General features: G+C 41.3%; 1 protein-coding gene across 1 annotated transcript in view; it reads left to right on the forward strand.

Annotated features, from left to right (window-relative positions):
* LOC130680673 (solute carrier family 5 member 4) overlaps positions 1–17,700 on the forward strand; it is a 39,017-nt gene that overhangs the window by 15,266 nt on the left and 6,051 nt on the right. The window contains exons 7-12 of the mRNA XM_057491745.1: positions 6,264–6,344; positions 7,804–8,024; positions 10,885–11,020; positions 12,563–12,670; positions 14,529–14,679; positions 16,773–16,941. Of these exons, the coding sequence (XP_057347728.1) occupies positions 6,264–6,344; positions 7,804–8,024; positions 10,885–11,020; positions 12,563–12,670; positions 14,529–14,679; positions 16,773–16,941 (866 nt within the window). The remainder of the gene's footprint in view (positions 1–6,263; positions 6,345–7,803; positions 8,025–10,884; positions 11,021–12,562; positions 12,671–14,528; positions 14,680–16,772; positions 16,942–17,700) is intronic.

The raw sequence follows: 17,700 nt of genomic DNA on the forward strand, positions 1-17,700 counted from the left end.
AGCAACTCCATCGGTTTCCTCAGCCTTGGGAGGGGCCTCTATGGGGGTGTCTGTAAATCCATTAACTTCTTTTGTTTATGATGATGTAGTCTTTTCAGAGTGGAAAAATATTCAGATAGATTACTAGAATGAGTACTCAAAGGAGGAAAGAAGGAAGCAATCAGTCTTGTAGTCTTTTGTTTTAGGTAACTCATATCTTTAATTTCTCATTAGCTTTTTGTGATGAGACTTTTAATGAAGTTATGCTTGTAAGGAATTCTGAAGACTCTGCTTGTAAGTGCACTTCTTAAATAAATGATTTTATCTAACTGGAACATTCCTTGTAATGACCATAGTTAATTTAGTTATTACATATATTTGTAATTCCCCTGAGAGCTGGCAACAGTTTGATAGAACCCCAGCTGCAAATGGAGCTCACCCCACATTTCTATCCAGCCATCTTTGGTGGCAAGTCCTGTCACAGGATCCCCAGCCAGACAGTTGTGAAGCCAAGTTCTTAGGACACAAAACAAGCTTAGTAAGATTTTACCATCTTTGCTAGATTTCACAGCTTCCAGAACCACAGTTTTGCTGCTGAAAGGTAGTGTGCCTGATGACTTAGAATTTAAAGACCACATTAGCAAAGCCTTTGGGTTTCTTGGGCCAGATCTAACACCTAACAAGGACATGCCACAGGGTTGGGGATTGTGCATGTTTTACAGTGTGCCTTGTTGTACAGATGTTTTCCTGATGTTGGCAGGTGACGTAGCGTCCATCTAACCCATTCCGTGACTAACTTATCCTATCATGGAAGTCTGCTTGAGGTGGTGAGTGCTCTATTAGCTCTTAAATGCCTGAACTATGCTCACCAATTTTGCAGCTCTTTGGTTTCCCAGATCCCTACCAGCAATAGCCTTACTTAACATAAAACAAGACAAACATATGCACTTCAACTCACCAGAACCAACCAAAAGACGTTACTGCATCCTGGCCAAGAGAAGTTCATCCTATAGTCACCACCAATTCCCATTGAACCTTTCCTGAGGTTTTCCACCTGGGAGATTGTGGTCTGAAAGTCCAGGGGCTTGGCTCCAAGTAGACCCATCTGCCAGTTCAGCTGGGCTCCAGGCAAAGCTGTTTATGAGCTCAAGCTGGCCTTCACTGTAAAAGAAAGCCAATTAGGTCTGAGGAGTCCATACAAAAAGAGCAGAGTTCTACTGAGCAACTCACCAATGGCCCTCAGAAATGGTGAGAAAGACAGTGAATTCAAAAGGGTTCATGGGTACCTTGCCTGCGTTACTCATTGTCCCCAAATACTGCAGGAGATTCACTCTGGGTCCCATCCCATTACTGCCACCAATCAGTTAAAACAAAATTCATGCAAGTAAATTTGGAGATCTAATCAGCTTTATATGTGATTCATGAATCGGGCAGCATCCTGTCTAGCAAGTGGAGAGATGCTCCAAAGGACTTAGGAAAGGAGGTTTTTTTTTAAGGTGGGACAGAAAAATACCTGAAGAGAAAGGAGAAAGAAGGCAGAATAGGAGGTCACTGTGATAACCTCCTCCAATGCACACACTGAGAAACAACATCTGATACAACTAACTCTGAAAATGACCTGAAGACTGAAGAATAGCTGTCTACACCTGGCAAAGAAGAGAAGCCCACACTGAGAAGGGTGAAGAGTCAGAGCTGTGACCAGTCAGGATCCAAGCCCTTCCTCCATCTCAGCCCACAAGCAAGAGGGAGGGGACAGAGTGAGGAGGAGACAAACGCTCGGGGACCTGGCACATCTCACCCTGGGAATGTGCTTCGGGAAGGTGAGTCCCCACAGCACTGGGAACTGAAAGTTAAAGGGCCTGCACACAGGAAAGTCAGAACATTGTGCGGGGGCCAAGTCTTCTGTTGCTTTGTCAATCCCTTTGAGACCCAACACAAAGGAAGCAGTTTACAGGATTCGCTAGCCTCAGGAAGTTGCTGGAGGGGCAGGGAGCTGAGAGATGTCTCTCCAGAGAAGAAAAGGTGGGTGGATGATGCTTTTCCAGTCCTCCCTCTGCCTAACTCGCCAGACCCTTGTGGAAGCCAGCTCTGAACCTCTCTACCTCCCCCTCTGGCTTAGCTCAGCATGTCCCTGCAGACCTGCCCCATCCAACATGCTCAGTCCCCTGGTACTTGGCCATTGCAGGCAGCCAGGCAAAGGACAACCCTGCCCACAGCGCATCCCAGCAGAAATGTCAGCCATCACACAAAGGCATGGCAGTGGGGGTCCACCATTGTGGCAGACAAGCAGAGGGTGGTCCCCACCCACAGCTCACCAACAGCAGTCATGACTCGGCCACAAAGAGAACATCCCTGGAGCACCTGCCTCTGGTGAGCAGGGGCTTCTGTGCACCACAGGACACCTACAGCACAAATCCACTACTTTCAGAACAGGAGGCATAGCTAAATCTGTCTAATACAGAGGAAAAAACACCAAGAACCAGATAAAATGAGGAGGCAGGAGAATAAATTCCAAACAAAAGAACAAGACAAAATACCAGAAAGAGTACTAAATGAAATGGTGATAAGCAATCTACTTGATAAAAAATTCAAAGTAATGACCATTGAGCTGGGGAAAAGAACAACCTCAGAGAGAATTTCGTAGAAAATACAAAAAAGAACCAGTCAGAACTGAAGAATACAATAACCAAAATGAAAACTACAATAGAGGAAATTAATATGTAAACTGGAGGCACAGAGCGGTGAGCTGGAAGACAGGGTGGTGGAATGTAATCAAGCTGAGCAATAGAGAGAAGAAAGAATCTCTGAAAATGAGAAGATGCTAAATTCTGCAACGACTCCAAATGAAAAGATATTCATATAATAGAGGTCTCAGAAGGAGAAGAGAGAGATGAAGGTGTAGAAAGTCTGTTGGAAGAAATAGTAGCTGAAAACTTCCTCAACCTAGGGAAGGAAACAGACATTCAGATCCTGGAAGAACAGAGAGTCCCTAACAAGATGAACCCAAGGACGTCCACATCAGGGCACATAGCAATTAAAATGGCAAAGATTAGAGATAAAGAATCTTAAAACAGAATGAGAAAGGAAGATAGTTACCTACAAGGGAAACCCCATAAGCAGATTTTTCAGCAGAAACTTTACAGGCCAAAGAGAGTAGCATGAAATATTCAAAGTGCTGAAAGGGAAAAAAAATCTACGACCAAGAATACTCTACCCAGCAAGGTTTTCATTCAGACTGAAGGAGAGATTAAAAGTTTTCCAGATAAATAAAGGTTAAAATAACTCATTGCCACTAAACCAGCCTCACAGGATATGTTAAAGGGATTTCTTTAGATGGAAATGTTTAAAACTTTTTTCCACCAGTGAAAATAAACCTACAGTAAAGATAGTAGATTAATCACTTACAAAGCAAGTATGAAGTTCAAAAGGCAAAAGTAGTAAAATCAACTATACACAAAATTAGTCAAGGGATACACACAATAAAAAGATATAAATTATGACATCATATACATAAAATGTGGAGGAGGGGTAAGAATTAAAAAGTAGTACTTTTAGAAAGTGTTTGAAATTAAGTGACCACCAACCAAATATAGGCTGTTATTTACAGAGGAAGCTATATATGAAACTTAGGGTAACCACAAACCTAAAGCCTCTAAAAGATACAAAAGAGAGAGAGAGAGAGAGAAAGAAATCCAAGCATAACACCAAAGAAAATCATCAAATCACAAGGGAAGAGAGCAAGAGAGAAAGAAAGGAACACAGAAGAACTAAAAAAAAAAAAAACAGAAAACAATAAATAAAATGGCAATAAGTATATAACTATCAATAATTACTTTAAATGTAAATGGACTAAATGCACCAATCAAAAGACATAGGTGGCTGAATGGATAAAGAAACAAGACTGTATATATGCTGCCTAGAAGAGATTCATTTCAGACCTAAAGACACATATAGACTGAAAGGGAAGGGGTAGAAAAACGTATCCCATGCAAATAAAAGAGAAAAAAAGCAGGATTACCTATACTTACATGAGAAAAAATAGAGCTCAAAACAAAGCAATTTACAAGAGACAAAGAAAGGCACTACATAAGGATAAAGGGATCAGTCCAACAGGCATATATAACAATAGGTATCTATTACATCAAACTAAAAAGCTTCTGTGCAGCAAAGGACACTGTCAGCAGAACAAAAAAGCAACCTACAGTATGGAATAATATATTCATAAATAATTCATCCAATAAGGGGTTAACATCTAAAATAGATAAAGAACTCTTATGCCTCAACACCAAAAAAACCACCCAAATAAAACATGAGCGGAGGACCTGAACAGACATTTCTCCAAAGAAATATGTGTGGCCACTGAGCACATGAAAAGATGCTCCACATCACTACCCATCAGGGAAATGCAAATCAAAACCACAATGAGATATTACGTTACAGTGGTCAGAATGGTTGCTATTCAAAAGACAAGAAATAACAAGTATTGGCAAGAATGCAGAGAAAAGAGTACCCTTCTACATTGCTGGTGGGAATGTAAATCAGTACAACTTCTGTGGAAAGCAGTGTGGAGGTTCCTCCAAAAACTAGAAACACCGTATGACACAGCAGTACTACTTCTGGGAGTTTATCTGAAGAAAACAAAATCACTGACTCACAGGGATATATGCACCCTTATGTTCATTGCCACATTATTTACAATAGCCAAGATATGGAAGCAACCAAAGTGTCCACCAACAGATGAATGGATAAAGAAGATGTGGTACATGTATACAATGGAATACCATTCTGCCATAAAAAAGAAGGAAATCTTGCTATTTACAACAACATGCATTGATCTATAGGACATTATGCTAAGTGAAATAAGCCAGACAGCAAAAAAGCAAAAGCCATTTGATTTCACCTATATATGGACTCTAAAAATCAAACAAAAGAAATGAACAAGCAAAACAGAAATAGACCATAGACACTGAGAAGAGACTGGTGGTTGCTGTGGGGAAGGGGTTAGGGGTGGGTGGGTGTAAAAAGGCACAAAATCTCAATCATAATACAAATTAGTCACAGGGATGAAAGTACAGCATAGAGATATAGTCAATAATATTGTACCATCTTTCTATATTGATAGAGAGTAACTACATTTATCAGGGTGAGCATTTAATAATGTAGATAATGCTTGAATCAGTACCTTGTACACCTGAAGCTAATATAATATTGTATTTCAACTATACTTCAATAAAAAATTATAAAGATGGAGCAAGGAAGTCATAAACAGAAGGAAAAAAGGATTATTTTGGGTGAGGTCACCTTCATCTGGGAACAATAGGATCTTATTAGGTGGATTCCTTTGGCAGGTGGAAAGCACACATGTGACCTTATCAATACTGACCGGAAAATTCCTGACTGGCTGCGTTTCTGGGGGGAGGTTGAAATTGCAGTCAAGTTAGGTATTAAGCCCCAGTTTGGCGACTTGGACTAGCAGAAGTTGGGCCTATGTCTTTCTTTTTAACAGTGGCAACCACCCAAACAGGCTCTCATGAGCCAGGTACGTTGGTATTGTCTCATTCATACTAACATAAAAATCGAACTATACCAGCTCAGATGGAAAAAAAATAAAGGAAAATATCAATGGAACCATCGAGACAGTTCTGGAACCATTTTCATACATTAAGCATATGTTTCAGAATAAGTGAGAGATGAAGGCCTGAATCTCCTCTTTTCAGCATCAGTCTTGTGTCCCATTACACACCCATTAAGGAAATGTCTTGTTGACTGAGAATCTAGCGAGTCTGGAGTTGAAAGACAAATTGTTGTCTGCAGTTTGTGTAACACTAAAGGAAAACGCAAGCCGACAACTGTGTCTGGTTCCCTCCAACTGAAGGACACCACTATGTTCTATCGCCAGAGCAAAAATGGCTTTGCCTGATTTGTTCAGAGCAAGTATGCTATGCAAATAAAGTGAATTGAGGGGTCATTAAGGGAAACTTTCATGGTATTAAAGGTTTGTCTTCTCCCTTATTTAATATTCAACAATTCACCAAGGGCGGACCTCCTCTGTAATGCATAGAAACTTTAAGTCAAGGGAGGCAGAGGACCCATAGGAGACATTATACAAAGGAGCTCATGATGCCAAGAGGAGCTTGTGGTCCAGCCAACAGCTTTTGATACTTTTTTTTCTCTGCCGAACGGTTTCCACGGTTTGGGTAGAGGAGAACCAAGCATTGAAGTCAAATAGATAAGGGCACGTGGATAAATTGTCCTGTTTTTTTTTTCTTTCTTTCTCTCTACAGGGGGCCTGGCCTCCGTTATCTACACAGACACCCTCCAGACGGTTATCATGCTGATAGGCTCCTTTATTCTCATGGGGTTTGGTAAGTGATGACAGCGTGAGCGGTGCCCCGGGGCCAGAACTCGAGGGACTTGGGGCTGCTGGGGCGACTGCTCTTTCCCTCTGCCTCCCGGTTCTACCTGGTCACATTTTCCAATCATTTATATAATTCACATCATTGAGAAGTCTGCCTAATTTCTTTCTTTCTGTACTATCTCAGCATTAGGAAATGAGGGAGAAGAACTTTAAACTTCCTTTAAAAAAAATAATTGCTCAGGTAAATTATCTCATTTAATCTTAATATATTTGTGTTTGGAATGGACGAAATCAGTTATTATTGGGTATAAAAATATCAGTGCATTGAATTCAATGCACAGAGACCCTTCATTTTTATAGAACTTTTATAAAATGAAGGATTAAATATTAAGAAAAATAGATAACTGAATATTAACTTCATGACAACTGTTTCAGATCGATATTACTAAAGTACATTACTTACCCTATTGTTAGAATATACAAACACAGGTTGGATTTTCCTTTATGACTCTTGCTTATTAGTTAAAAAGTTTATCAGTTAATAATTCATTCCAGCAAGCAGTAAAGAGGAATCTAATTTAAAGCTTGCTGATTTTTGTTTTCTTTTATTATGGTATTTGCTTATCTTTACACACAGAAAAGAGTATATGGGCGAAAGTAAACGTCTTTTCATCCTTGCCCTGTCCTGCAGCCCCCACGTTCCACCCACTCAAGATGCACTGCACACAGTTCTGAATAGGCACACACTCAATCACAGAGCCTGAAAATGCATGAAGCAAAAACCGAAAGAACTGCAAAGACAACAAATCCCCAATGATACTTTGTGATTTTTGACTCAACATAGGTGCCATTAATCACATCTGGCTATTCAAATTTAAGTTAATTCAGGTTAAAAATCCAGTTTCTCATTTGTCTAGCCATACTTCAAGTGCTCAGTAAATGGCTAGTGGTTTCCATATTGGATAGCCCAGATACAGAACAGCTCCATCATCACAGGAAGTTCTATTGCACGGTGCTGCTCCAGGGGCACCTGCTGGAAGCATTCCTTGTGCACTTTCTAGATAGTTCCAGAACCTCCGTGCTATGGCCCTTTCATGGGAGCTGGGGCTTCTCGATGGCTGATTTTATTGGGCTTGAGCTCACCTTCAGGATCGCTTGTGCCCTGAATGGTTGTGAGACATCAGTTCAGCCTGTTGGTTAACAGTTTCATTTTTCCTGTAAGGCTAGACACTAAATCAAAAGCTTCAAGAGCACCATAGATGAAAAGTTAAATGGTATTTGCTGTGTGTACTTTATGAAATTAAATCTGATAGCACTGCCAGTGCCAGTGGAGATATCAGAAGGACACTAAGATTTGACCAGGCTGATTGGAGGTACGTGGGTACCTCCACCACAAAGGAATAATTATGAACACCAGGTGTCTTAGATTTCTGTGAAACATTTCATTTTATCCAATGCCCTTTCAGCATTTGCTGAAGTCGGAGGCTACGAGAGCTTTACAGAGAAGTACATGAATGCCATCCCGACCGTAGTCGAGGGGGACAACCTGACAATCAGCCCCAGATGCTACACCCCTCAGGCAGACGCCTTCCACATTTTCCGAGATGCTGTCACCGGGGATATTCCATGGCCGGGAATGATATTTGGGATGACCATCGTAGCTGTGTGGTACTGGTGCACAGATCAGGTAACGTGTATGGGGTGTGGTGGTGGTGATGGGGGTGATGGTGTCAGGGTTTATGTTCTTCTTTTTCTTCTCATAGGAAAGCATCTATTTTCTATTTTGTACACACACACACATCATTTAGAGAGTCACACACTTCTGCAAGGCTTGTTATGAAAAATAGCTGTCTGGCATCCCATTCTCCACCCTATTTCTTGTCTCTCAAAAGCAAGTAATTCAGCTCCTTCAGTTAAGTATTTTGGTATGTATTTCTATTCCTTAAATCTTTAATGTATGGTCTGTGACCACTGTCATAGATGTTATCTTGGAGCTCATTAGAAATAAATGCTCTCAGAATCTACCCAGACTCATTCACTCAGAAGCTGCACGTAAACTGGATCCCCAAGTGATTCAAATAAATGCTTATATTGTTCCCTCTTGGTCTCCCAGTTTTAGGATTTTTCTATTGGCTTCCCATAATGAGAGAAGAGGATTTCACTCTTTCAGCTTCCCACCCTCAATCCCACACACGTCCACCTCCTATTCTCCATTCTCCCAATAGATCTAATTCACAATTTTAGTGAGATCAGCAGTCAGCGCTACCATTTTTGTGACTACAGAAATAAAACTCGCAGGTGAGCTATCAGAAATTCTGATTGATTTTTCTAGCTTTTTCTTTTCTCTAGAATAAATTGTTCATAATTTTTTTTCAAATTTCTTGGTAATCATTAATCATTAGACACCAAACCCTCTGCAAATTGCCTAACTCTCCTCTCAGTCCTTGCGAGCGCATCAAGTATTCCACCAACTCTCCTCGTTTTCTCCCAGAGCCTTTGCCCTCACACAGCCTGTCGGGCTGCTCTGCTTGGCACCCATCCTAACCCAGGACCCCTGCACTATCTTCTCTGGGATTCTCTTTTCCTCATTCTTGGGTCATCTCTCCCATTTCCACATCATCTTCTTTCTTGGTTTACTCCTTCTTTCGGGGCAACTGATTCTCCAAAAAGTTCCCCAGAAAGACAGGAGAAAAATTCACTGTGCATTTGCATGCTTGACAATGTTTACATTCCATTAGATATTTTAAAATATTAAAAGTAGTTTCCTCTTTAAAGATCTAATTAATCAATATGTAAATAAATAAGGATTCTATGTAATTGAATTGATCTTCTGGCTATGTACACATTTATAGGTTGGAAATAAGTCTCCTAAAGTCACAGAACCATTGTCTTCTGACTTCCGCCATTACTGTCGAGAAGCCTGAAGTCATTCTTGGCCCTTTGGATGTGACCTGGCCTTTCTTCCTGGAAGCTTGTCTTTCCTTTGTCCTCGGTGTTCTAAAATTTCACCACAATGTATCATGAGATGTGGATCTATTTCTGTCCATAGCGATGGGCCACTGTGAGCTCATCTAATCTGGTGATGGATGTCTTGAATGATTTGGGAGGATTCTTTCTTTGATTTCTTCCATTTTTTTTCTTCCTTTTGGGACCGTCTGTTTTTGGAGGTTGGTCTTCCTCAACTGGTTCTCTAGTGTTCCTATTTTGTCTCCCCATTTTCCATCTCTTGGTCTTTTGCCCTATTTTCTAGAGACTTCCTCAACTTCTTCCTCCAGTTTTTCTGCCTTTGCATTTATAACACCCAAGATCTTATTTCTTGTCTTCTAGATTTTCCATCTGATAGCATTTGAGTTTATTTCCCTTATGTTTTCTGAAATTTTTTTTCACCCCACATAGTGTCTGTCTACTTAAACTTAAAATTTCACAATTTTAACTCATCTCAAGGCAATGGTCGCTTGTGATGTCGGTATGGGATCAGTTTTCTTTTTCTCTATGAATTTATTTTCTCAACATATCTCCTGAAGGGTACATCCTTTCACCATTGATTTGCAGAACCATCTTTATTATTTATATCTTGCCTCTGACTACCCAGTTTACCTCCCGCAAAGGGCCTCATGCGGACCCTGAGCTCTGGCGCCCGACCCTGCTTGCCTGCTCACGGGGCTCCCCTCCTCACCTGTGATGTGTTTTGTTCCTTCAGTTCTCTCCTTCTAGCCTTCTGTCTGAAAATACTGCCTGCTCCCCTAGCACCAAATGACACTGCTGCCATCACTAACAGATTTATTTCTCCTAAGAGAATCAAGCAGAAAAGGACACCCCTTTTTTCTGATATTCCTTGAGAAGAAAAACGTCAGGAAGTTATGGCATTATGGCTAGAAATCCTACTTTGCTAGGAAATTCTTAGTCAAGGGATTGCACAACCTAAGTAGAAATTATGAAATCATATGAATTGATTCTTCCAAGATCATCATATTAGGTTCATAACTTGATAAGGTCCTCAGAATATTCTGGTGAAATCCAGAGTTGAGTGTCTCAGGGCTCTGTTGTGATAGCTGCCTGACTCTGGTGCATCTGTGGCAATGGGCTTGGTTTCCCAAGGAGAGAGACTGATGACTGTGTGGCTTATTTAGCCCCTACAGTATTAAAGGCACAACTTAAACACAAACTCGTGACAAAGATTAGCAGTGACAGCTTTGTAACTAGAGGAGACACAGTCATTGCTGCAATGCAGCCTGGGAGCTGTAAGCACATTTTAATGGTAGTGATGTGCATCGACCTCTATGGACCAAGAGTCTCACAGACATTATACCGAATGCCCTACAAGAGATAACCCTATTTAGAGATGAGAAACCTGAGACGAACAGAAGTCAAATACTCATGTAAGAGCAGCAGGGACTCAAGTTCTGATTTTACTCTGAAGCCCATTATTTTCCCCTAGTCATGGCCCCATTTCTTATTGTAATGTTCATTAATCCCTGAAAAGAGACAGTACCCCTTTTTTGAAGTCACCCTCTGATGGTTTCGTGACTATGTCATATTCCTGGCAGGTCATCGTGCAGCGCTGCCTGTCGGGCAAGGACATGTCTCACGTGAAGGCCGCCTGCATCATGTGTGGGTACCTGAAGCTGTTGCCCATGTTCCTCATGGTGATGCCAGGCATGATCAGCCGCGTCCTGTACACAGGCAGGTCATGAGACCGTAAACCCTACTTTCTTGTGCTTGAATTCTGAGTAATGGTTTCAAGATGTATCAAAACCTTGATGAACTAGAAAATCTATTATGTATGGAAGTAAAACTCCAGGTGGACAGCTTGTGCAGAGGGTCAGAAGCAGGGAAATTGGGCACATCTGATAGTCTGGTCCCTTATTTCTTTTGTTCTGCATGCCTGTCTCCTTGTAGGTGTCTGAGTGTGTGAATCCTGTTTTCGTGTGTGGCTTGGACTTAAGAAAGTCTAGAGGGTAACGCAGGAGGACGAGGTAGAACTGGGAACATATGAGTTAGGGGAGCTGAGCCCAGGACATCTTGGGACGCGACGCACTGTCCCTTCCTGGTCCCTCCACTGGGTGCATGAACTACATTGACCTCCACTGCTCTGGAATTGGGTTGTTTGGGGCACTTGAATTTCTGAGTCAGCTGAGAGTAACTACTAGTGTTGAACATCTTCCTTAAAAATCAACTTTCTTTATTGTGAAGAGTGGAGGAAAGAGAGGCAAATATTTATTGGCTAATCAAGGCCTCTGGTTTTTCTTGGGGCACTCCATCAGGCGACACTGAATCCACTTCATGCACTCTCAACTGGGCATCAGTTTGTTTAGCTGAAATCTTAAGATAAACATCAAGGGACCAACATCACTTCTCATTGCAACACTGCAATGTTGTTGATAGCATTAAAGAATGTACAGATATCCAACAAGTGTGGAATGGCCGAGGAAGTTACTGTACACCCTCTTTATGGAAAATTACACATGAGACTCAAGACCATCTCCAAACTCGGGGAAATGCTGAAGTTAAGGTATTGCATGTAAAAAGCAGACTGCAAAGACTATTATCTCAATGCTGATCTCAACAATTAACAAAAATATGATCTCAACAAGAAATGTTATGAGAAAAAGACATTTCTCTGTGGAAAAGGACTCAAAAGGAAAAAAATCAAAGAAGCTAGTGTGCTAAGTTGTTGATGTTTTGGGTGATTTTTTAAAATCACATTTTGCTACCTGTTGTCATGTTGTTTAAGTAAAAATTCTTCAGAGTGTTGTGCCCCTGCCACAGTGACATGAGCCACCATCCCACCTGGGGCAGCCACCCCAGCTGTCACAGGTGACACCTCTTCTTAGATGCAGGCGGAAAACCCTGGGCTGGGCGGCTGGGCACAGGACTCCCGTTCTGGGCGTTGTTTCTGTCATCTTATCCCGGGGGTTCTGTGCTCCTGGAGGATTTATGCTCTTGCAGCTTTCAGAGGATGCGTCAGCCCTCTCCCCGCTAATGATCTAGCGGGGCCACATCCCAGAGCAGAGCCCTGCCCCATGGGCCAGTGAAAGGCAACCTGCAGGCATGAGGCACTGAGGAAGAGAGACCAGGTCCTTGGGACGGAGCTCAGAGCTGAATCTCCAGTTTCCAGGCAAATGTCCTTCCTCTCACCCGTGACCTTACAGCTTGTCTCAGTGGTTGTATACTGACCTGTTTGGGCTTCACTCACTGAACCCACTTACCTGAATCCCTCCGCAGAGAAGGTGGCCTGCGTCGTGCCTTCTGAATGTGTGAAACACTGTGGCACTGAAGTCGGCTGCACTAACTATGCCTACCCAATGCTGGTGATGGACCTGATGCCTGACGGTAAGAAAATGTCCACGCTCAGCTGAGTGGATAAAGAAAATGTGATTAGATAGATAGATAGATAATTGATAAATAGATGATAGATAGATGATTGATAATTGATTGGTAATTTATAGATAGGTGATAGAAAATTGGTAGATAGATATACAGATATAGGTATAGATAACAGAACAATCTTCAGCCTTAAAAAGAATGAAACCCTGCCATTCTTGTCGACAATGGAACCTGGAGGACTATGTTAAGTGAAATAAGCCACACACAGACACAAATATTGCAGATGTCACTTATGTGTGGAATCTGAAGAAGATGAACTCCTAAAAGCAGAGAGTAGACTGGTGGGTGCCAGGGGCTGGGGAGAGGGTGAGGAATGGGAAACTGTTGGTTCAAGGGCATAAACTTCCAGTTAGCAGATGAATTAAGTTCTGGAGGCCTAATGTACCGCATGGAGGCTAGAGTGAATAATAATGTACTGTATACTTGAGATCTGCTAAGAGAGTAGATCTCAAGTATTCTTACCAAAAAACAAGAAAACGGTAACTATGTGAGATGATGGATATGTTAATTAGCTTGATTGTGGTAATCATTTTGCAGTGTATATGTGTATTAAAACATCACATTGTACATCTTAAATATACACAATTATTTTTTGTCAGTCATACCTTAATAAAGCTGGAAAAAAATTTGTTCATGCTGGGACTGCTTCAGAGGCGTGGTCCACACCAAGGCCATGAAGAAGGGTTATAGTATAATCTTTACTTCCATTAATTTAGTTGTCTTTATTGAACACTTCTTGGGCACCTTCCTTAGGCTACCAGCCCTGTGTTGAGCCTGGGGAATACAGAGATGAACCAGATATAATTCCTATTAGAATAATCCTTACTCCTTTGGATTAACAGCTTTCTGAGGCAATCAAGAGCATTTAAATGAGGGATTTGTCAATGAAAGAGCTGCATAGCCATAAACTTAAACACTCAGAGGACTAGAGGATAACTATCCTGTTTCCTTTAGACCAGTGGTACCCAAATAATAGATCTCAATCCATTTAACTTACAACTATTTATTGAGCACCTACTATGTTTCAGATACTGCCCTAGTGCTTAGAAAACAACAGTGAAGTAGGCACAAAATGTCCCCTATCCCTTGGAACTCACATTTTAGTCTCATGAGATAGACAATAAACCACAGATATGAAATAAGTAAATTATTAGGATGCTAGAAGGTGATCCTCAGTGATCAAGAGCAGCAGGTATGGGGCTCAGGAGCAACCAGGGTGTCTTCAGGCCCATCAAAGGTCAGCTAACACTTCGGTGACCTTCTCCCTGACACATATGAGCGCTGTCAGCAGGAAGGCGGCATGACCTGCAGGTGACATTACTATCCACCCCATTCCACACTTTGTCCTAGGAGGTTTAGCGGCGTTACTAATGGGCAAAGGGAACTGGTTGATGAAGTTTCCATAGATATCAAAATTCTTTGCTTGGCCCACAAGAAACTTTTTCAACAGGACCACCAGAACCAGTTTTTCCTCTCCAGTTCTCTTGTCCTCACAAAGCCAAGAGTCCCCCATCAAAGAAAGATGGTACAACACTGTTTGCTTTCTTCCAAATTTACCTTCCAGCAAATGATCTCTGAATTCATATGTAGAACTAAAATTTCATACTGGATTATTCTCAAGTCACCAGGAAGTATATAGGAAATGCTACATGATGATGTGTATTGACATCCACATCGGTTAATAAATGTTCCAAGTGACACTTCTACCTATGAATATCTTTGAACGACTCTCCAGTTTGGCAAGACCCTTGCAGATCATGGACTCCGGTTCCTAACCAGTGCTTGCACCCACTTTTGGCTCCAGGACTGCGAGGCCTGATGCTGTCAGTCATGTTAGCCTCTCTCATGAGCTCCATGACCTCCATCTTCAACAGTGCCAGCACCCTCTTCACCATGGACCTCTACACCAAGATTAGGAGGCAGGCATCCGAGAAAGAGCTCCTCATAGCTGGACGGTGAGAGAATCCTGGTTTCTGTCTAAAATTTCTCTGGAAAAGTGCAGACATAGAAGTAGATTAGAACCTCCTCATATTTGGGTTCAGTGAAACTAATCACAGAGTTCTAGACTGGGGAAGGGACTTGAGGGGGATATTTAATCCATTTGATCTCTTTCCAGTACAAAACTTGGGGCCATACTTTTAAATGAAAGAGTTGCTTTTTCAGACATTTAAGTGCCTCTGATTGTCTCATTTCTTCTTCTCCTCACATGCTCTCCCAACCACCTCTTCATGAAACTCCAAAAAACACTCAGTGTTTTTTTCATAGGGCATGAAATTCCCACCTACTCTGATAGGTTAATGTGTCTGTCTCTAGGCGTTTCCATGTGACCCACACACTACTGCAGAGTAGTTTATCAACTGCATTCATTAAAAAATGGAATGTCAGGAGAAACTGACCACCTATTTAAAGTTGAAGACACTAGCTATTACTTTAGTAAATTAAGCACTTGGTGGGAAAATTCCAAGGGCTCACTTGGTCTAGATCTTGACTCCAGACATGCTAGAGGTGAGGAAAAACAGTAAGTCATCTGTGTTTCTGTGGTGGAGAAAGTGTTGGGTAAGAACACAGTAGGTCTAAGATGCAGTGTCCACCAATAGGTGTATGATCTTGGGTACGAATCCCCTTTAAGTCTCAATGATAAATTCATGAGCTTTCTTTGCCTCTCTTTCTTATTAAATGCCAACTATCTCCTAGAGTACAAATATGAAAAAAGGGACACACATGTGAAAAATAATTTCCTGCTTTGCAGGATTTATGCCTTTGTGTGGAAGATAGAAAACTAATACATATATTCTGTATCTGATGATAAAAAATACTGGGAAGAAAAAAGCAGGATTAAAGGACAGCATCTACTTAAGACTCTCATAGGGAGTCCTCCCTGAGGACGTGGTGTTTGAGCAGAGCCCTGAGGGAGGCGTGGGGGTGAGGCCCCCGTGGTTCTGGGATGTACATTCTTTACAACAGTTGGTGTGTGTGGTGTGTTTGAGGACAGCAAAGGGTGAGCTTGTCACACGCAGAGCAAGTAGGCAAATGATAAGAAACAAGGTCAGAAAAGCAGCTGGAGGTGAAATCATGCAGGGCCACTTAAACTGTAAGAAGACTTTGGATTTTATTCCACATGTGACAGAAAACTGAAGATAAGAGAGCAAGGGACACACCTGATCTGCTCTCCAGTGGTGACAAGGATAGAACAAGTGAGTGGTGATGGTTGCATCCTAACTGTGTTCTGGGCATCGTGCTTCGGGTTTCGGTAGGTTCTCACATTTCATCACTGCAAGGTTTCCGAGGTTTAGTAAAGCTTCAGTGAGATGCTTGTGTCTCAGGCTCCTGCCCAAAGGCTTACCCCCCACTTCTCCCTTGTGGTCACAGAGAAGTGACGACCTTGTGCAGACAGCCCCGCAAATTATGTCTGTGTGTTTATTCGCACAGCAAGCACAGAATGATGCAGTTTTGAAAAGTAAATCAGTCATGCTCCATGGACTCCAGGAGCCTCTATTAAATAGGTTTGTACCACTGACCAATATTTTAACCAATTCTTTCTACCTGCCAAAGTGCTCAAGTAGTAAAATCCACAAATTAGCATGTCTGGCCAGTTCACTCAGCGTTCTAGGACAGAGGTATTTTAATTCTAACTTATGCAACTGACTTAGTTTGTCTGGAGCTAGGAATAAAGACCAAAATGGGAATCTGCTTTATCATATAAATACCTATTAATAGAAATAGTGAGGTGTTTTTTTCTAACTGATATATTGCACAAATTGCATCAGAGAATTATAATCAGTTGCTGACATTTGAACTGTCTTGGGAATTAGATATTTAATCTCCTAGTTGAAGCTATTATGACTAATTACAGACAAGCAATTGCTTCACCAGTATTTTAGTAATGGATAATCATTAAGCATGGCATGGCTTCATGTGAGGTCAAGGAGCTAGATTTTATTTGGAAAATCAATAAAAACCACAAGAATGAACTCAAGAACTAAAGCACAATGGAAGTACTAATAATGCTCTTGTTTAATATTTAAATCATTTTTGTTTTTCTCCCCAGGCTATTTATTGTTCTGATGATTGTCATCAGCATTTTGTGGGTCCCATTAGTACAGGTATCTCAAAATGGACAACTGTTCCATTACATAGAATCGATTTCTAGCTACCTCGGGCCTCCGATCGCGGCCGTCTTCCTGCTCGCCATCTTCTGTAAAAGAGTCAATGAACAGGTAAGTGAAAGTCAGGAAACTTTTTCCCTGTTGGAGCAAGAAAAATTTATTTCTTTCACTGGTAGAAAAATATATTCTTTCCACTCTGTTTATACAACTCAAGGCCCACCTCAATTTCAGTTGTGGTCAGCTATGATTCCTGCCCTAATGCATGTAAATATATAGAGCATACAGCACAGGACGTACATTTCTTACAAAATATTATGTATATACATGGCAGAGTGCTGGGGAATGCAACTTTTTGAGAAAGACTGTCATGGTCCAATCCTGGATCTTCCATTTAATCTTATTGTGATCGTAAGCAAACCGTTTGGGTGTAAATGAAGATAATCACAGTGCCTATGTTATAGAATTGCTGCAAGAATTCAGAGATTTTTTTTAAGTGTTGAAGTGCTTAGAAGATAACCTACCACACTAGTAATTGTTCACTACATTTCAATTTCAACAGAAATGTTAATTTCTATTATGATATATATATAAATGATTGATTATTATGGAGCATGTACATTTAATCCCTCAATTGTTCCCAGAGGTGAGCCTTATTTTAATTTTCAGACAAGGAACAGGTGCAGAGAAGTTAATATCTTTGTGCTTTCCACATGTTACTTAATGTTAGCTGGGATCTTGGGATTCAGACCCAAGTCTTCTTCCATCCCAAATTCATTCTCTGAATCTCTATGCACTGTTGCACCTAAACAGAGCATCTTGACCAAGGGAACATGGACGTGTGTTTCCACCCCCACAAACTTTGCAGAGAAA

This window comes from Manis pentadactyla, chromosome 14 (assembly GCF_030020395.1).
Source record: "Manis pentadactyla isolate mManPen7 chromosome 14, mManPen7.hap1, whole genome shotgun sequence".
In the NCBI taxonomy this organism is placed as follows: domain Eukaryota; kingdom Metazoa; phylum Chordata; class Mammalia; order Pholidota; family Manidae; genus Manis; species Manis pentadactyla.